The 21,800-nt window shown below is 42.9% G+C and overlaps 1 protein-coding gene across 3 annotated transcripts in view; it reads left to right on the forward strand.

Moving 5' to 3' along the window:
• The window catches only part of npas2 (neuronal PAS domain protein 2), a 195,326-nt gene that overhangs the window by 138,830 nt on the left and 34,696 nt on the right, over positions 1-21,800 (forward strand). For 2 of the 3 annotated variants that reach the window (XM_067997284.1, XM_067997285.1), the window contains 5 exons: positions 6,867-6,987; positions 12,715-12,828; positions 13,128-13,246; positions 15,446-15,528; positions 17,921-18,027. In XM_067997284.1, the coding sequence (XP_067853385.1) occupies positions 6,867-6,987; positions 12,715-12,828; positions 13,128-13,246; positions 15,446-15,528; positions 17,921-18,027 (544 nt within the window). The remainder of the gene's footprint in view (positions 1-6,866; positions 6,988-12,714; positions 12,829-13,127; positions 13,247-15,445; positions 15,529-17,920; positions 18,028-21,800) is intronic. The other variant, XM_067997286.1, reaches the window with a different exon arrangement.

A 21,800-nucleotide genomic window follows, 5' to 3' on the forward strand; every position in this document is an offset into this window, starting at 1 on the left:
AAATTGCTTTATTCTGTAAGCGTAGATAGGGACCATTAAACGGCTGCAGGCAAGGCAGAGGTTATTCCCATAGTGAGAATTCTCCATTGTGCAGCTCAGATTGAAACTCAAAGCACTACACTTGCGGCTTTCTTAACTGTGACCTGTAGCCATTCAATTGTTCCAGCGAACATTTCTACCTTGAATTCTTATTCACTCATTCCTTCTCAGCAGCTGAAAGTTTTGAAAGAATACTGTATATTTTTGGATGTCTCTGCAAACTTACCGGTGTAACTAGAACAGCTGCAGGCTTGAGCAAAGATCATAAATTACATGGAAGTTCCACATGCAGAATATAACATACTTTATCAGTTACTGGTTGTAAATGTTAGTGCAACATTACTGGGCTGAAATATGGGAGTACCTTCCATATCTCTTATGCTAAATTCAGTTTTATAAGGAATTTATGAAGTCGTAAACATATGATCTTAAATACTGTGGCAAATCACTGTTATGTTAACACGGATTTAAACCTTGGTATCATCCGATTTGTGATGACATCGTGACACCTCAGTCGCCAATCAGGAGTTACAAAGGACCAATCTAATCCTATTTATCCCTTCACATCCTAACAGAAGGTACAACTCAGAATAAAAGGGAGGCCGAGGCCTATAGTCAGTGAAAGAGCTTTTCAATGGACAAAGATGAGAAACCGTTACTTTACCAACTGTACCTGAAATCCTGACAAATTAGAAGGGGTCCAGGGATATCACTTACCTATCATTCAGCTGCCTCAAACAATCTGGTCAGTGTTACCCACTCCTCTAAGGCTGTATAATGCCATGACAACTAGATAAAGGCATCAAGTTTTTCAGTGAATAAATGCACCGCATGAGATAGCACCAAGGCTTAAAATTGGCCTTGGTACCCCCAAATAAGTGATAGGGGAATGGTGGGAGGGGGGAGGCGGGGGGGAGAAAATAAACTTTTAGCAGCCTTCTGCTGGTGATATGAAGGTACAGATGGTGGGTGGGCACACGGCCAGTCTCAGCTATATTATAGCTCCACAGTTGCATAAGCTGAGATACTCGCTCTACAGGCTCTTAGATGGTGAGTGAATACTCAGGCTGAAAACTGAGGGGTTAGAACATAAGAACATAAGAAATTGGAGCAGGAGTAGGCCAATCGGCCCCTCGAGCCTGCTCCGCCATTCAATAAGATCATGGCTGATCTGATCCCAACCACAAATCTAAAGAACACAAGAAGTCGGAGCAGGACCCGGCCACATAGCCCCTGGGCCCTCTCCGCCACCCACAGGGCATTGACCGATCCGAACTCAGCTTCATGTCCAATTTCCTGCCCGCTCCCCATAACCCCTAATTCCCTTTACTTCTAGGAAACTGTCTATTTCTGTTTTAAATTTATCTAATGATGTAGCTTCCACAGCTTCCTGGGGCAGCAAATTCCACAGACCTACCACCCTCTGAGTGAAGAAGTTTCTCCTCATCTCAGTTTTGAAAGAGCAGCCCCTGAGATACTGTTTAACAAGTGGTTTCTGCCACTTGTTAAACAGTATCTCAGCACCCAGCTTATCTTCAAGAAAACAGAGAGCCACCATAAGATGTTGGTCAGATTATTAATGGAATGCGCACAACTCATCAGAAGCTAAGAGTGATGGCTGATAAAGAGGGGAGCTCCTGAGCTCAGGAAGGGGGCAGCTCTTCAGATGGGAATGAGCCTGAAGGATGATGCATGAAGGCCGCAATTCCAGCAATTGTATTCATTCCCAAGTCGATAAAAAGAATAATGAGATGGATAGCATCCCAAAGGAAATAAACCATGAGATAAGGATGATTAAAGGGTTCGGTTCCATAAGAATGGATAGGATGAAACTGGATATATAATTGTAGAACTGAAATCATGACAGACTCCTCAGTGTGGGTAGGTTGGTCACAGAAAGCTGAAAGTCACTTATAACCCATGGTCTGCCATGAATGGACTTCATTTGATACGCTGCTCGTCAGACCAGTGTATGGTCTACTCAGGAGGACCTAGTAAAAGAACGATAACCTGAAGAACAGCTAGAACCTAATTAATACAATTGCTGGAGGGTTCATTGTGAAATATCACACCAAATCGTGTGCCCTGCAAACAGATGAAAGATAGCAAACAAGGAACCCACATTTATATATCTGTCAATGTCAGGGTGAAAACCAGGGATTCACCATTTAAATTCCTAATATTCACTTCCGATTGCTAAATGAAGCATTATTTGACCAGATTTATCTGCACCTCTCACAACTTAGAACCCAAGTTAACATAAGAAAGCATGAAACCAGAAAAAAACTATTTGTCCCTTCCAGCCTATATCCTGTGAAGGACAAATCGTGCTTTCATGGACTTTTCCCAACTTAATTCATCCCTGGGAAATTCTCTCTGATCTCTGCAGGTAGTCAAAACTGCAGGACAATCTATATATTATTCAACTCTGAACTGTTGCAGAGCAGAGATGACATGGCGTTGCACAGTAAAGTTGATCATCTGCACCCTCTCCTTATTACCTTCAGTTCCATTCTTAACCTCATGCCCAACTAGCTCCTCTTTAAAGAAATTAATCATTGAAGCATTAACTGCACCAGTTTAGCAATTAACTCATTTCGTTATTAAAACTTTACTTTAGGCAGGTTTTCACAAGCTGCCAAGAAATCACGGTTCCATGGTTAGATGCATGACTCATAGAATCATAGAATGACCTACCCCATAGAATCATAGAATGACCTACCCCATAGAATCATAGAATGACCTACCCCATAGAATCATAGAATGACCTACCCCATAGAATCATAGAATGACCTACCCCATAGAATCATAGAATGACCTACCCCATAGCCCTGTAAATTTTTTCACTTCAAGTACTTATCCAATTTCCTTTTGAAAGTTACTATTGATTCAGCTTCCACCACCCTTTCAGACAGTGCAGTAAAACCCAGAAAAAAAGTCCCAGTCTCAATCCCTAGTCTGTGCTGAGTTCACTGATCTCTGTCAGGGCAGTGGTAGAGGTGCTACAATTGGCCTTCATATCCCTGCTCGAGTGAGGGGGGAAATAATCCTGTTACGATCTGGAATGCGCTGCCTGAAAGGGTGCTGGAAGCAGATTCAATAGTAACTTTCAAAAGGGAATTGGATAAATACTTGAAAAAGAAAAATTTGCAGGGCGATGGGGAAAGAGCAGGGGAGTGGGACTAATTGGATGGCTCTTTCAAAGAGCACAGCAACGATGAGCTGACTGGCCTCCTTCTGTGCTGTATGATTCTACGATCAGCGGGGTTCCTAGTCCTAACCACTGTCCAATTATTCCTGATTAAAAGCGGATATTGGGTGAAAACAGGAAGTGGCTCGGTTGCAACAATTCCAAGTTCAAATAGCCTGCTGACACCACCACAACAACAACAACAACAACAATAATGTGCATTTATATAGTACCTTTAACATAGTAAAGCATCCCAAGGCGTCACCATCGAAGCTCAGGCATGTAGAATTGGTGTTCACCAAAGAGGCCCAAAGTGAAGAGGGGAATGACCGGCAACTAAATGAAAAAACTGTTAAGATTCTCAGCCCCAAGACGATGTTGCTAGCCACACTGCTCAGGAAATTCTCCTAAAGGACCATCGTGTCCTAACCAGTAATGTGTGTTGTTTGAATGTCAATTTCTCAAGCTGTTTGTTAATAGAAGAGGGGCATTCTGCTGCCTTCTGCGCATCCAGCCAATGTAGCTGAGGTGCTGATACATGTCTTCAATAACCTAATTACATGAAGGTTATCTTGCCAAGTTTTTTTTTTATTCGTTCATGGGATGTGGGCGTCACTGGCAAGGCCGGCATTTATTGCCCATCCCTAATTGCCCTTGAGAAGGTGGCGGTGAGCTGCCTTCTTGAACCATTGCAGTCCATGTGGTGACGGTTCTCCCACAGTGCTGTGAGATTTTACAACTGAGTGGCTTGCTAGGCCATTTCAGAGGGCAATTAAGAATCAACCACATTGCTGTGGGTCTGGAGTCACATATAGGCCAGACCAGGTAAGGATGACAGGTTTCCTTCCTCTGAAGGACATTAGTGAACCAGATGGGTTTTTACAACAATCTGGTAGTTTCATGGCCACCATTACTGATACTAGTATTTTAATTCCAGATTTTATTTTAATTAATTGAATTAATTTTAAATTTGCCAGCTGCCGTGGCAGGATTTGAACTCATGACTCCAGATTTTAGTCCAGGCCTCTGGATTACTAGTCCAGTAACATAACTACTATGCTACCGTACCCGAAGTACAATAGTCACTAGAGTATTGCATTGAAATTTTATTGAAACTTAAACAGTGTGGTAGCAATAAGCTAAATCCAAGATTTACTAGAGACAAGATCAGTTTTTTTCCACCCTTTACCAGCAGAGGACAAGCTTGGAACATCACCAAGTTTTCATTTCGCTTTGAACTAAAGAAGGGAATTGACATTTTAGTAATTAAGTGTTGCCCGTGTATGTGTGTGCGCGTGTGTATGTGTGCATTAGGTTTGCCAACCCTCCAGGATTGTCCTGAAGTCTCCAGGAATTAAAGATTAATCTCCTGGACACTGCTACGAGCAACAACCGGGAGAGAAAAAAATCAGAGGGCCGTTAAAAAAAATTGTGTCTTTTTGCATTTTCTTTGAACACTTTTGTTTATTAATTAGAAAAATATTGCAGATGAGAAAAAAGGCTCTTTGAGTGAGTTGGAGGCGGGAGGTCATGTGATGAAACCTCCAGGAATATGTCCAACCAGAGTTCGCAACGCTGGTGTTGCGTGTGTGTGCACATGCGAGTGCACAGAGGGATGTTACTTTGTTCAATCTTAATATGCAGCCACAAAACTGACTGGTTTGGAGCTGTTTAATGTCCCCATTCTCTTCCTCAGTATTCACAAGATCCCCATTAAGTTCAGATGAAGGAGGTTATTCAGCCCAACTAGCTCACCTTTCATAGAAACCGATACTCACCCCTCCCCCATCACAGCATCCAACTACCTCTTGAATAATTTCTGTTTCTCCTTGTTTGGTTATATGATGATTTAGTTTGGGAACATGCTGTCTGAGACAGCTCAAACAATTTAAGCTGTTTCCAGGGACAACAAGAACTAAATTACATCACCCCAAGTACAGACCTTAATGCTGGATAAGTACAGAAGCTGACAATGATCATTGTAGTGCTCAGGGTTAATCTTGGTCAGACCCCATCTGGAGCACTGTGGGTACCGAACCTCAGGAAGGTTAGATTGGCCTTGGAAGGTGTATGGTGCAGATTCACCAGCTTAAGGGTTAAATTATGAGGACAGGTTGCATAAACTTGGCTTGTATTTCCTTGAGTTTAGAAGGTTGAGGGGTGATCTAATCTAGATGCTTAAAACGATAACGCGATGCAATAGGGCAGATACAGAGAAACTATTTCATCTGGTGGGAAAATCCAGAACAAGAGGGCATAATCTTAAAATTGGACTTACCATAGACCATAAGACCATAAGAGATAGGAGCAGGAGTAGGCCATTCGGCCCCTCAAGCCTGCTCTGCCATTTAATGAGATCATGGCTGATCTGATTTTTACCTCAACTCCACTTTCCCGCCCTTTCCTCATATCCTTTGACTCCCTTGCTGATCAAAAACTTGTCTAACTCGGCTTTGAATGTATTCAATGACTCAGCCTCCACAGCTTTTTGGGGTAAAGAATTCCAAAGATTCACAACCGTCTGGGAGAAGAAATTCCTCCTCATTTCCGTCTTAAACGGGCGACCCCTTATTCTGAGACTATGCCCCTAGTTTTAGATTCCCCCATGAGGGGTAACATCCTCTCAGCATCTACCCCATCGAGTCCCCTCAGAATCTTGTATGTTTCAATAAGATCTCCTCTCATTCTTCTAAACTCCAATGAGTATAGACCCAACCTGTTCAATCTTTCCTCATATGACAACCCTTCCATACCCGGAATCAACCTAGTGAACCTTCTCTGAACTGCCTCCAATGCAAGTACGTCCTTCCTTAAATAAGGGCACCAGAACTGTACGCAGTACTCCAGGTGTGGTCTCACCAGCACCCTGTACAGTTGTAGCATGACTTCCCTGCTTTCATACTCCATTCCCCTAGAAATAAGGGCCAATATTCCGTTTGCCTTCCGGATTACCTGCTGCACCTGTATGTTGACTTTTTGTGTTTCACATACGAGGACACCCAGATCCCCCTGTACCGCAGCATTTTGTAGTATTTCTCCATTCAAATAAGAATATGACTTAGACCATTCAGGACTGAAATCAGGATTTATTCATGCAAAGGGTCGTGGAAATCTGGAGCTCTCTCCCCCAAAAGGCTATGGATGCTGGGGATCAATTGAAATTTTCAAGACTGAGATGGATAGATTTTTGTTAGGTGAGGGCCTCAAGAGATATGGATCAAAGGCAGGTAAATGGAATTGAAGTACAGGTCAGCCATGATCTAATTGAATGGCAGAACAAGCTCGAGGGGCTGAATGGCCTACTCCTATTCCTATGTTCCACATCTGATTATGCAGTTCTGTTTACAGTTGCCTATTTTCTTGCTTGCAAGTTAAGAAAAATAGGTGGCACTGAGGTAATTAATTAACACCTCTTGTTCGTATAAGTAATGGGCTAGATCTGCTTTCAGCCAAGCTATTAGGAGGAATTCTCCAGAGCTGGAGATTCTATTCAGCAGCCTCTGGTATCAGATTGCAACGGAAAATGTGTGTGTTTCTTTTTCGAGTTAGACAAGGACGGGGAAGTGAACAATTATGTAGACAAGAGAAAGAGAGAACAACTTCCATTAAAAAGTTAACATCTTTTTTTTTGTACCAGTCAGATCTAGTGGACCAAAATATATTGAATTTCCTCCCAGAACGGGAACACGCGGAAGTTTACAAGCTGCTATCGAACCAGACCCTAATGACAGACCAGGTTGCACGTGATTACTTGAACAGTATGTACCCTGCTTCCATCTGTTTTGTTATAAAAACAAGTGTCACACTGCTAATACTAAGCTCCAATTTCATTGGAAAAATCATGAACACGTCAGAAGATGGATTTAAGATATCATCTCAGTCTGCTCCTGTTCTGTTTTATGTGTGTTATAAAGATTTTTTGCTGATCTGAAAGAGAATGAGGCAGGCCATCAACTTTAGCAATGGAGAACTGGATAGCCACAAGAGTGCCAGAGTTTGGATCCCTGTTTTAAATTCAAACTCACTTGCCCTCAGTAAGTGAGATTTAGCAGCTCTCAGCCATATTGCTTGAAGGAGCAGTTAAGGATTGTAAAAGTGATCCGACTTGCAGGGGAAGAAAAGCTGACAGCATCATGCATCTCCTCAGCCAGGGATAGTAACTTTGGAGAGGTCAATTGCTTTAGGCATGTAAGGAACCAAGGTTAACGGGACTAGGTTAAACTAGAAAATAAGGAATAAGGAGAGTACAAGATAATTGGTGTGTTTAGGTCCCATTGCGAGCTTTTCCTGTAAATCAGCATGAGTAAGAGTGTGCTGATTTTGTTGTGTCAGATTGGTGTTTTCACTGGAGCCAAGATTTAGTTCTGACTATATTCCAGTCATGTGGAGATGCTGGTGATGGACTGGGGTTTACAATTGTCAACAATTTTACAACACCAAGTTATTGTCCAACAATTTTATTTGAAAATCACAAGCTTTCGGAGGCTTCCTCCTTCCTCAGGTGAATGTCAAGAAATCCTCGAACCTTTCGCATTTGTAAATCACAGATCAATACCTGGTGATTACAGATAGTCTTTCCAACTGCCCGTTGCCAAGGCAATCAAAGTGTTCAGACAGGGAGGTGTTATCTACAGGACCACCGAATATACAAACAACCAAAAAAAAACAGAGAGAGAGAGAGAGGCAGAAACATAGAAACATCCGGAAGGAAGAGAAAGACAGCAAATGACCCGTTATATTAAAAACAGATAACTTTTGTTCGCTGGTGGGGTTACTCGTAGCATGACATGAACCCAAGATCCCGGTTGAGGCCGTCCTCATGGGTGCGGAACTTGGCTATCAATTTCTGCTCGACGATTTTGCGTTGTCGTGTGTCTCGAAGGCCGCCTTGGAGTACGCTTACCCGAAGGTCGGTGGCTGAATGTCCTTGACTGCTGAAGTGTTCCCCAACTGGGAGGGAACGCTCCTGTCTGGCGATTGTTGCGCGGTGTCCGTTCATCCGTTGTCGCAGTGTCTGCATGGTCTCGCCAATGTACCATGCTCTGGGGCATCCTTTCCTGCAACGTATGAGGTAGACAACGTTGGCCGAGTCACAGGAGTATGAACCATGTACCTGGTGGGTGGTGTCCTCTCGTGTGATGGTGGTATCTGTGTCGATGATCTGGCATGTCTTGCAGAGGTTACCGTGGCAGGGTTGTGTGGTGTCGTGGACGCTGTTCTCCTGAAAGCTGGGTAATTTGCTGCGAATGATGGTCTGTTTGAGGTTGGGTGGCTGTTTAAAGGCAAGTAGTGGAGGTGTGGTAAAATTGGCCAGGACTTGCTGCATGCGGGCACAGACTGCTTCATTATCTGAGGGGTTACGAATGGAACTGAACACTGTGCAATCATCAGCGAACATCCCCACTTCTGTACTTAAGATGGAGGGAAGTTCATTGATGAAGCAGCTGAAGATGGTTGGGCCTTGGACACAGCCCTGACGAACTCCTGGGGCTGAGATGATTGGCCTCCAACAACCACTACCATCTTCCTTTGTGCTAGGTATGATTCCAAACAATGAAGAGTTTTCCCCCTGATTCCCACTGACTTCAGTTTTACTAGGGCTCCTTGATGCCACACTCGGTCAAATGCTGCCATGATGTCAAGAGCAGTCACTCTCACCTCACCTCTGGAATTCAGCTCTTTTATCCATCTGAAGCAGTAACCAGTGGAAGTCAGCAAGATAGCCTGTTGGCCTGATAACACAGATTGTGGAGTAATCTAGTTGGCTGGATCATGGTGTATGTGTATACAATAGGTGTCACCCTTGGCTTAGTTGGTGGCTCTTTTGTGTCTGATGGCAGAAGGTTGTGGGTTCAAGTCCCACTCCAGAGACTTGAGAGCAAAATTTACAACCTTACATCTTCCTACATACAGTCCCTGGGTTAGAGTCAGACCCGCCCCCAAAGCAGAGTTGTGACTAAGGCATAAATTTCTTTAAAATTGTTTGGTACAGGGCCTGAATTGGGAACGTGTTATTAGCAAGCACAGCCGCTAACATTTAAGATGGTTTGTGCATGTTGTTTTGTGAGAATCTGGTGTTTTGATAGATGAGTCATTTTTCTTGGTGACCTATTTTCACACGTTTAACAGTTGGGAGTTTCAGACAGGGGGTAAAACAAAAGACACAGCAATCTGTAACCAACTTTTCAGGTTCAAACGTTATACCAAAAGAAAACAAAAAGTGCAAAAGAAAAGACTCAAAAATGAGTCAATAAATAATGTAAAACCACATCAAAGTTTTGGGAAGAAGCAGGAGTTGCAAAACCAGCAGATTGCAGCACTGCTTTAGGTATCATAGAATCATAGATCTTACAGCCCAGCAGGAGGCCATTCTTCCCATCATGCCTGTGCCAGCTCTTTGGAAGAGCTATCCAATTAGTCCCACTCCCCCACTCTTACCCCATAGCCCTGCAAATTTTTCCTTTAAGTATGTATTCAATTCCTTTTTAGGAATGTGAGAGGGCACTCTATTGAAAGAATACTGTACTTAAAATGACACTCCAGTCTGTCGAGATTTATTTCCCAATAAAAGCTCACTTTTAAGAAAAAATAAAGGGATTGGCTTTCTGGTCCCATGCTTGAGCCCATTGACCATCTGAGCAGAGGGAATGGAGAAAAGTCAGGCAGAGAGATGTGCATGTCGGTGGATGGAAAATTGGACTTATGGTTTCTCACTATTCACACTGCTCCCAGTGTGAATAGTGAGAAACCCAATTCACCCAGGTGCAGGATAAGGAAAATCCACCCCAAACTTTTGCACTTCCACCCTTTTTTAAAAATTTCCTGCTCGGATAATTGTTTGTTCGTCACATCTGCATTTATTTTTGTTTCTAATTTACCTCCGCGGAGAATAATTACCTGGTGAAGCGTACAAAGTATCAATGAACTCTGATTTCAGCTAACATAACCACAGTACCAGTGTGTGCATAGCCACAATCAGTGGGACGGGGGGTGGGGGGCGATGATTCCAGTCCTGCTGCTAGGTGTCAGCTGTGGCTCAGTGGGTCGCACTTTCACCTCTTTGAATCAGAAGGTTGTGGGTTCAAGTCCCATGTCCAGAGACCTGTGCACAAAATCGAGGCTGACTTTGCAGTGCAGTACTGAGGGAGTTAGAGGTGTTGTCTTTCAGATGTGACATTAAACTCAGGCCCCATCTGCCCTCTCAGGTGGATGTAAAAGATCCCAGAGCACTATTTCGAAGAAGAGCAGCGAGTTCTCCCCGTTGTCCAGGCCAATATTTATCCCTCGAACAACATCACTAAAACAGATGATTTGGTCATTATCACATTGCTGTTTGTGGGACCTTGCTGTGCGCAAATTGGCTGCTGCGTTTCCTACATTACAACAGTGACTACACTTCAAAAGTACTTCATTGGCTGGAAAGCAGGTCCTAAGGTCGTGATAGCTGCTTTATAAAAGCAAGTTATTTTACCATTTTTTTTTTGTGTGCATGTTTGAAGCCAAGATACCGACACAACTTGTGCTGGAGGTAAAGTTGTTCTAATGGGGAAAATCGAACCTATAATTTAATTCTGCCTGTGCACAGCCTTCAGTGAAATTTAATCCCAGGTTTCCATGCAGACAGCACACACGTTTGACATATGTAACGTTCGGACTGTCGTTATATCCCAGCGATTCTTATTTTTAAATGAGGAAGCAAGTTGCTGTCACGTGAATTGATGCATGGTTTGCTGCAGAGATCAGTGATGCTTAAAGAAATCATAGACATTACACTGCTGATGTAGGCCTGAGAATGTAAACATCTTCTCTCCGTGTTAATGATAATGTCAGTAAACCACTGGGCTGAACACAGAATGTACCGATGACTTATTGCTGATCAGTCAGTTATATTTATAGTGGCAAATGTCTCAAAAGGCATGAGGAAGCTGGACTACTGTTAAGAATGATTAAGGGATGGGTTTGATTGCTTCTAAGTTCCCTGTGGTGCTGATCCCGGAGACAAAGAAATTCTTTCAACTTTTTGCGCAATTCCACAATTAACACATTTTGGTCAGCACATTGTATTCAGAATTTTTTTTTTATTTGTTCATGGGATGTGGGCGTCGCTGGCGAGGCCAGCATTTATTGCCCATCCCTAATTGCCCTTGAGAAGGTGGTGGTGAATTCCTTTTGTACTGCTGGTCTGTTTTGGATGCACGAGATGGTTAAAGCAATAACATCGCTTTTACCTACTTGTTAGCTGTGACTAATCACCTCCAGAAGAAAACTAGTCTGAGCACTTGTAAAAAAATTGCAATGACTGATTGAAATTTCATCGCATTTCAAAAACCCGTAAAATAATCTTTTTTTTTTACAATGGCAATTCGATTCATCTCAATATCAGCTTTACCTCCTATGCAAATCTCATCACCGTGTCAAATTCGAAAGTAATCGGATGCATGCCAATATAAACTGGCAGCAACCTAAAAATCAAATCCCCTCCTTCCTCCATTCTGGTTGGCACGTCCCGCGTGTAATCCCCACCATCTATTCTCACCAGATCACTGTTTACATACGAACATGCGAAAATGACGGGCAGAAGAAGACCAGCTGGTCCGACAAGCCTGCCCCACATTCGTGATGCCTGGAGCACCGTGATTAGACACTTCCCACCCTCCAGCAGCCAAATAATCTCCTGGGAGAGGCAAATAAAAGGGGGGAAAAACCCAGGGTCACAATAGGCCCAGTAATTGACAGCTATATGTTACTGTTATTGGGTTGGTGTCTCCTGGGAACAGGTTGGTGTCTATTTTGACCATTGGACGGCTGACCACTGGAGTAAGCTGGTTGGCCGCCCATTCCAGGGGCAAAGAGGCCCCCGTCAGTTTGATCCCTCCGGCCTCATTTAAATTCAGCAGACGAGCTGCGGGGCGCCAAACAGACATAGCAGGCGGTAAGGCTACCGACCCCATATTGAGACCATTACTATCCATTAATGCCATTCAAGGGCACTGAGAATTGACCCCATTGAGTCTACCCCAAACTCATTTCCCTCAGGATGTCTCAGGAGGAGAAGGCAAAGAAAATTTCCATCCCGCCAGTTTAGACTTAATTCCTGCAAAAATTTGCCATTAATAAAACATTCATTTATTTTTCTTTTAACCAAAAATTCAGCGGGAAGACAATATAGCACAAGCCACAGTACAGTAAGAAAGAACCCTTATTAGCTCCTGTGATGGAAAGATGCAATGTTATTTGCAGGTTCAGCCCGGAGAATTATATCTGAGAGCCATTGAATCATTACTTTTTTAAAAGAATGTGTTCATAGGAAAACATACAATTTTTGTGTTAAAGTTACAATTACATTGTTCACTGTGGTATAATTTATTTAAAAATAGCAATTGAAAATAACATGGGCAGATTCACTCTTTAATTTGTAAAAATGTCCCAAAGTAACCTGATAATAAAAGTCCAATAATAATAGCAGCTTTCCTTCCTTTTTCTAGATCAAAATCACATCGAATTCTGTTGTCATTTGTCAAGAGGATCGTTAGATCCAAAAGAATCCCTTACGTATGAATATGTAAAATTTATAGGAAACTTTAGATTTCACAATCTTGGTGAGTTTAAATTGCACCCTTTTACATGTCCTGCTCTTGTTAATTATTGCAAGATCAACAAGAGATCAAACATGATTTAACAAATCTTTTACTAAACTATGAAATAATGAGATAAAGCTTTTTTTTGCCATGAGCAACCTATATTTTCTAAAGAACTGAATTAGAAGGATGTATCCAGTTTTTAAATTCAGCTTTTACAGTCGTTGCACATTGTTTTTACAATCACGTCTTTACTGTGCATGTAATAGTTGAAGCGAAATAGTTATTTGTGATCTGAAAAGGCATTATTGTCATTCCAGTGCCTATGTCTTCTTGTAATGGCTTTGAATCAGCCATTTCAAGGTCATTTAGACCTGCAGCAAAAGAACAAGTCTGCCTTGTGGCTACTGTGCGTCTAGTCATACCACAGTTTTTAAAGGTAAGTACAATGAAAGCATGGCTTTCTCGATATTCTTCAAATCTCCAGATTTTATACTGAATAAAATAAAAGAAGCTGCTGACTCCTAAATGCAGGATTAATGTCATTTTAATTAAAGTTCCATGTTGCTTCTGACACCATAACATGCCCGCCACAAACAAAATTGGTAATTTAATTTTATAGTACCCGTGAACATCTCAATGTGAAGCCTTTTCTGTTGTGGATTGTTTTGTACAAGGTCTCCTGTGGTGTTGTTTGTGATAAGCCCAGGACCTGGTTATTTGTATGACTAAGATCTAAAGATTATTTTCTCTCTGCCATTTACTTCCCACATTGGATTTGTAGAAGGTCACATTGGTATTGAGCTGCACCAGAGAAGTTTATCCTAAGTTTGTCATGCCTCCTATAACCAGACTGTGTACAGCTGGTCACTGGCTTTGGTCTGAGCCAGGGATGACTCACTGACTGCACCCACAATGTCCAAGCTCAGCATCAGAGCACCTCATAGACATTGTCTTCTGACCCTGACGTAAACATCAATCCCCTCAGCGACACAAAAAGAAAAGCTCTTCCCAAACCTTCAAGCTCAGAATTTTTACTTATTGGCTTAAACTATATAAAATGCTGAGAAAATTAAACTTTAAAAAAATTGTTTTACTTATTCTATTTTTGTGCCTCATCGTTGGTTAGTTGTCGATTTTCTACCTGGTGATGCACATTGTTGTGATGCACACTGGGCATTGTAGTTCCACAGGCTACAACTCCTAAGATGCATCTTCTCCATTTCTCACACACACACACACACACACAGAGCATTTGTCCACAAGAGCAGAAACTCCCAGCACCCGAGGCTCAGGTGAGACTCCAACTGAAACCGAGATCAAGTCCAGGCCCCAAAGTGAAGCAGGTCTGTGGGGAAGTAGGGGTGGGGGGCAGTGGGGGGAGGGAGAGGGAGAGGGAGGGTGGATGGGTGAAGGGAGGGGAAACTGGCATTTCTAATATTAAGTAATTAATATTATGGGTAAGTTTAATGGTTTTAGTGCAAATTCTTTCATTTTAATGTGTTTTTAATGTTATAAATGTTATGCATGCACATAAATCGACAGCTGGGTCAGAGGTCAAGATGGTGGCTGAAACCATCTTGAAGGAATAAACTGAATGAATTGGTTCAAATTGCAGTGTTTGAATTGGCGCCTTTCCAATCTATATTTCAGTGAATCAGTCCTTTATTTAAGACAACCAGAAGAGCATTGACGCTGGAACCTCAAAATTCCTGTCGGGCTGCCCTAACACCGACCATATCTCAAACCATGGTGACGGAGTCATTAGCATGAGGGCGGCTACTCGCACCTCTTACAGTGGTCTTCGCAAGAGCCGAGGGATATGGGAGCAGCGACTTGCTGCTTCATTGGTGGTGTGGGCCAGGGAGTCAGGACATTCTGGCTGAAGATGCAGGACTCTTTGTTTTTTAGTTAGCCGCGTTCCTCCGCGATTGATCGCCATTCGTCAACCCGCAACCTGGGCTCCACCTCCGCCAGGATTCCACGGCGGAGAGCAAAGTACGGCTGCATGATTCAGGTGTACTTTCCATCAGTGATAAAGGTGGTGAAACTTGGCAGGATGCTTGGTGGCTGACACATCGTGCCAATCCCACCTGCTCTTTGGACTCGAGCACGGAGGAGAGGGCAGCGGCAAGAAGTGCCTGTCCCCCCATGGAGATTTCAGAAACGACAAAAAGGGGAATGAAGACCTGGCAGAACCAGGCTCCACCCCAAATTCTCCTCCTTCCCCAGCCCAGTGCATTCATATGACATGTCCCCTGTGACTATTTTAATAGCGGTATCATCTCATTTTAAATCAATGCCTGGGTTAACAGCTCTCGTAAGTTAGCAGACAGGGGGTTAACACAAGAACATATTAACCTTCCATCTGCTCATATCACCAACAGTAATTTCAGCCTCAATTCCAACTAAAAGTGAATATATGATTCTCACACATTTGTTTTTTTCCCATTATTGTTTCAATAGTCAGTGTCTTTGAAATTGTTTAAAAAGCTTGGTAGTAAAAGGTCTGCATATCTTTGCCACAACAAATATTTACAGAAGGATATTTGAACATTGCACAGCAGAAGTTCATAATCACAGTGCCCCTTTAGGTTTGACAGTGGTCACTTCTGATGATAGATTGTTTTTAATGCAGGAACTGTGCAACATTGAAGAACCATGTGAAGAATTTACATCACGGCATAGTTTAGAGTGGAAGTTTCTATTCCTGGACCACAGGTAATTTATCACAATCATTCAAAGTTTTACTGCCAATATCCTATTCTTAAAGTTCTGCTGCCTATATCCTATTCTTAAAACTCTGCTACCTGTATTCTATTCCCAAAACTCTGCTGCCCATATCCTATTCCCAAAACTCTGCTGCCCGTATCCCATTCCCAAAACTCTGCTACCCGTATCTTATTCCCAAAACTCTGCTGCCCGTATCCCATTCCCAAAACTCTGCTACCCGTATCTTATTCCCAAAACTCTGCTGCCTGTATCCCATTCCCAAAACTCTACTCGTATCATATTCCCAGAACTCTGCTGCCTGTATCCCATTCCCAAAACTCTGCTGGCCTTAACCTATTCCCAAAACTCTGCTGCCCGTATCCCATTCCCAAATTTCAGCTGCCCTTATCCTATCCCTATAAGTAATAGGTACTGTGTGGATTAACTGCATAAAAAGAGGTGAATAAATGTCTGGTTATGAGCAGGGTTGAAGGTACAAATGTACTGAGATGATCAAATACTCCACAGAACATTAAGCTTCCTGTACTGCTGAAGACGGGGAAAGGGAGGAAAAGGGAATAAAAACAGAAAATGCTGGAAACACTCAGCAGGTCAGGCAGCATCTGTGGAGAGAGAAACAGAGTTAACGTTTCAGGTTGATGACCTTTCATCAGAGCCATGGAAAAGGGGATATTGTTTCTGGTGGGTAGTCAGTGAGGCTTGAATAGTGCCGACGTAAAGATAGGGGAATATTCCGGAATTTAGGGAATATCAAAACCTTTGGAGATCAGGGAGTATCTAAACCTTTTGAGATCAGGGAATTTCTAAACCGTTGAAGATCAGGAAGTATCTATGCAGAGCTTTCCCTCAGGAGGTTAAATGGATGAGATGGAATCCATGATAGGGCATATCATGTTGTGGAAAGGGTGAGCTTGATGGCCCACCAGCCCTGTTCTCGTGCTCTACTTTCTAATGTTCTAAGATAAACAAGATAATTGCTGACTTGGTGTGTGTTACACAACTGTAACACAATTCAATACATCAGATGAGTGAACGATGGGAATGAATCGGTTTAAAACAGTTTTTTTTACGTCCATCTGTGAGGGCAGATGAGGCCTCGGTTCAACATTTCATCTGAAAGATGGCACTCCCTGGAGTGTCAGCCTAGATTTTGTGCTCAAGTCTCTGGACTGGGACTTGAACCCACGACCTTCTGACTCAGAGGTGAGAGTGCTAGCACCCTAGCATAATTATTACCTTTAGCGTCAATATAGTCACTTTTTCATATGGAATAGCGTAGACTGAAAGTGAGCAATAAGGCTGGTGCAGATGATATCATGAACCCCTCGTGTCTTCTTGATCTTCTCACCACAAGGTATAGCCAGGGACATCTTAAAATTGGCACGAGACACAAATGTTCGCAGCAGATCCCCGTTTTTGAAATGATTTTGTATGCTGAAAAAGGACAGTCGCATCACACATTCAAATCGGGAAGACTGCCAAGTTACCAAGGCTGATTCGGTCAGGCAGGCTTCAGAGTAATCGGCCCTCGTTCAACAAAGTCAGTCTGACAAGCCTTAAGGAAAAGAGCCCGAAGAATGAAAATATCACACAATTGGAAAGGGCAGCTCTGTACTGTTGTTCATTGACCTGCGCTGTCCTTGGCCTGGGAGGTTTGAGTAGAGGAATGATCCGTTTCTACACACTGCAGTGGTTGTAAAAAGAAAGGAAAGGCTTGCATTTATATAGCACCTTTCACAACCTCAGGATGTCCCAGAGTGCTTTGCAGCCAATAAAGTACTTTTGAAGTGTAGTAACTGTTGTAATGTATGTCAATAAATAAACATATAGGCAATGCAGACCAGGAGAAGGAATTAAGTTACTGTCACAAACTGGGGTGTGTTTCTGCAAAATTATTACAATGTACATTCACAAATTTCTAGGTTATGTTACATTAATTATTTAAGGGCAGTTGCTGAAAAATAATTAACTCAATGTTGCATTCAAGACCCTTAAGGGAAAAGAGAAATTGAACCCTGAGAATATATTGGAGATTGCCACAGGCTCTAGAACCAGGTGACACGGCTGAAGATTAGGAGAGGGAAAGTGCACAGACAGATTAGATTGAACTACTTTACCCAACGGGTGGTGAAGGTGTGGAATGGACTGGCCAGGGAGGTACGAGAGGCAGACAGTGTGGAAACATTTAAAGGGAGAATTGGACAGGTATTTGAGGGAGTGGAAGATTGAGAGGTATTAATTTTTGTGACCAGCCAAGTGGACTGCAGAGTCTTTTCTGGTCCTGGACACACTTATGTTCCATGTGCTGTGAATGAAGATTTGACAGCCAGCGGCTCCTCTAAAACTAACATTCTTCATATACCTTGTTTCTCTTTATCAGGGCACCTCCAATTATAGGTTACTTACCATTCGAAGTACTAGGAACATCTGGCTATGATTACTACCACGTTGATGACCTGGAACGACTAGCAAGGTGCCATGAACACTGTAGGTGACTGGTTGTATATGATAATGATAGCTAAGAGACCGATTATAGGGACAGTGTCAGTAATAAGGTAGATGCACTGGAAAGCATGTTACATACCAGTGCACAGCAGCCTACTGACTCTCAACCCTTCATTTGGGACTAATCTATAATTAGGTATGAATAAACTGCACTCTGCACAGTGTTTGCATGTATTTATATTTTGCACTGTTTGGTTTATCTGTTTGCTTAATTAGTGGAAGAAAATAATAATGGTTCAGTAATTTGTGAATGTATTAATATAGTTTGATCACAATATGCTCCTCCTGCGCTATGTGGGAAGTCATGGACACTACCAGTGTCCCTGGCGACTACGTGTGCAGGAAGTGTGTCCAGCTGCAGCTACTGACTAACTGCATTTCAGAGCTGGAGCTGCGGGTGGATTCACTGTGGAGCATCCGCGAAGCTGAGATTATCGTGGATGGCACGTTCAGTGAGGTGGTCACACCGCAGGTAAAGATTACGCAGGCAGAAAGAAAATGGGTGACCGCCAGGCAGAGTAAAAGGACTAGGCAGGTAGAGCAGGAGTCCCCTGGGGCCATCTCCCTCTCAAACAGATATACCGCTTTGGATAATGTTGGGGGAGATGGCTTATCAGGGGAAAGCAACAAGAGCCAAGTTCGTGGCATCACGGGTGACTCTGCTGCACAGGAGGGGAGGAATAAGAGTGGCAGGGCGATAGTGATAGGGGATTCGATTGTAAGGGGAACAGATAGGCGTTTCTGCGGCTGCAAACGTGACTCCAGGATGGTATGTTGCCTCCCTGGTGCTAGGATCAACGATTCACAGAGCGGCTGCAGGGCATTCTGGAGGGGGAGGGTGAACAGCCAGTAGTCGTGGTCCATATCGGTACCAGTGACATAGGTAAAAAAAGGGATGAGGTCCTGCAAGGTGAATTTAAGGAGTTAGGAGATAAATTAAAAAGCAGGACTTCAAAGGTAGTGATCTCAGGATTACTACCGGTGCCACGTGCTAGTGAGTATAGGAACAGGAGAATAGACAGGATGAATGCGTGGCTGCAGGGATGGTGTAGGAGGGAGGGATTTAGATTCCTGGGACATTGGGACCGGTTCTGGGGAAGGTGGGACCTGTACAAGCAGGACGGGTTACACCCGAGCAGGACTGGGACCGATGTCCTCGCGGGGGTGTTTGCTAGTGCTGTTGGGGAAGGTTTAAACTAGAATGGCAGGCATGATGTGGAGATGCCGATGATGGACTGGGGTTGACAAATGTAAGGAATCTTACAACACCAGGTTATAGTCCAACTGTTTTATTTGAAAATCACAAGCTTTATACACTCTCGCTCACCTGACGAAGGAGAAAGCCTCCGAAAGCTTGTGATTTTCAAATAAAACAGTTGGACTATAACCTGGTGTTGTAAGATTCCTTAGAATGGCAGAGGGATGGGAACCTGAGCAGGGAGACAGAGGAGGGGGAAACAAGGATAGAAACAAAAGACAGAAAGGGAAGAAGCAATAGTGGAAGGCAGAGAACACAAAGGTGAAAAACAAATAGGGCCATAGTGCAAAATAAAACTAAGATGACTAGCAATCTTAAAAAGACAAGTCTAAAGGCATTGTGTCTTAAAGCACAGAGCATTCGCAATAAGGTAGATGAATTAACAGCGCAGATAGATATTAACGGTTAAGATATAGTTGCGATTACGGAGACATGGGTGCAGGGTGACCAAGGATGGGAACTGAACATCCGGGGTATTCAATATTTAGGAAGGACAGGCAAAAAGGGAAAGGAGGTGGGGTAGCGTTGATGGTAAAGGAGGAAATCAATGCAATAGTGAGGAAGGATATTGGCTCGGAAAATCACGATGTGGAATCTGTATGGGTGGAGCTAAGAAACACCAAGGGGCAGAAAACGTTGGTGGGGGTTGTCTATAGGCCCCCAAACAGTAGTGGAGATGTAGGGGAGGGCATTAAACAGGAAATTAAAGACACATGCAAGAAGGATACAGCAATAATCATGGGTGACTTTAATATACATATAGATTGGTCAAACCAAATTAGTAATAATACTGTGGGGGAGGAATTCCTGGAGTGTGTATGTGATGGTTTTCTAGACCAATATGTTGAGGAACCAACTAGAGAACAGGCGATCCTAGACTGGGTATTGTGCAATGAGAAAGGATTAATTAACAATCTTGTTGTGCGGGGTCCCTTAGGGGACCATAACATGATAGAATTCCTCATTAGGATGGAGATTGAAGTAGTTGAATCCGAAACTAGGGTCCTGAATCTAAATAAAGGAAATTACGAAAGTATGAGGTGCGAGTTGGCAATGATAGATTGGGGAACTTTACTAAAAGGGATGACGGTGGATAGGCAATGGCTAATATTTAAAGAATGTGCGCAGGAATTACAACAATTATTCATTCCTGTCTGGCGCAAAAATAAAACAGGAAAGGTGGCTCCAACGTGGCTTACAAAAGAAATTAGAGATAGTATTAGATCCAAAAAGGAGACATATAAAATTGCCAGAAAAAGCGGCAAGCCTGAGGATTGGGAGCAGTTCAGAATTCAGCAAAGGAGGACAAAGAGATTGATTAAGAGGGGAAAATAGAGTATGAGAGTAAACTAGCAGGGAACATAAAAACTGACTGTAAAAGCTTCTATAAATATGTAAAGAGAAAAAGATTAGTGAAGACAGATGTAGGTCCCTTACAGTCAGAAATGGGGGAAATTATAATGGGGAACAAAGAAATGGCAGAACAATTAAACACATACTTTGGTCCTGTCTTCACAAAGGAGGACACAAATAACCTCCCAGAAATGTTAGGGAACCAAGGGTCTAGTGAGAGGGAGGAACTGAAGGAAACCAGTATTAGTAAAAAAAATAGTGCTAGGGAAATTAATGGGGCTAAAGGCTGACAAATCCCCAGGGCCTGATAATCTATATCCCAGAGTACTAAAGGAAGTGGCCCTGGAAATAGTGGATGCATTGGTGATCATCTTCCAAAATTCTATAGACTCTGGAACAGTTCTTACAGATTGGAGGGTGGCAAATGTAACCCCACTATTTAAAAAAGGAGGGAGAGAAAAAACAGAGAATTACAGGCCAGTTAACCTAACATCAGTAGTTGGGAAAATGCTAGTCTATTATAAAAGATGTGATAACAGAACACTTGGAGGGCATTAACAGGATTGGACAAAGTCATCATGGGTTTATGAAAGGGAAATCAAGCTTAACAAATCTACTGGAGTTTTTTGAGGATGTAACTAGTAGAATAGAGAGGGGAGAACCAGTGGATGTGGTGTATTTGGATTTTCAGAAGGCTTTTGATAAGGTCCCACACAAGAGGTTAGTGTGCAAAATTAAAGCAGGAAACAGAGAGTAGGAATAAATGGGTCTTTTTCCGAGTGGCAGGCAGTGACTAGTGGGGTACCGCAAGGATCAGTGCTTGGGCCCCAGCTATTCACAATATATATCAATGATTTGGATGAAGGAACTAGATGTAACATTTCCAAGTTTGCAGACGATGCAAAGCTGGGGTGGAATGTGAGCTGTGAGGAGGATGCAAAGAGGCTTCAATGTGATTTAGACAATTGGGTGAGTGGGCAAGAACATGGCAGATGCACTATAACGTGGATAAATGTGAGGTTGTAAAAACAGAAAGGCAGATTATTATCTGAATGGTGATAGATTGGGAAAAGTGGAGGTGCAACGAGACCTGGGTGTCCTTGTACACCAGTCTCTGAAAGCGAGCATTCAGGTGCAGCAAGCA

Source organism: Heptranchias perlo, chromosome 15, assembly GCF_035084215.1.
Source record: "Heptranchias perlo isolate sHepPer1 chromosome 15, sHepPer1.hap1, whole genome shotgun sequence".
Taxonomy (NCBI): Eukaryota; Metazoa; Chordata; class Chondrichthyes; order Hexanchiformes; family Hexanchidae; genus Heptranchias; species Heptranchias perlo.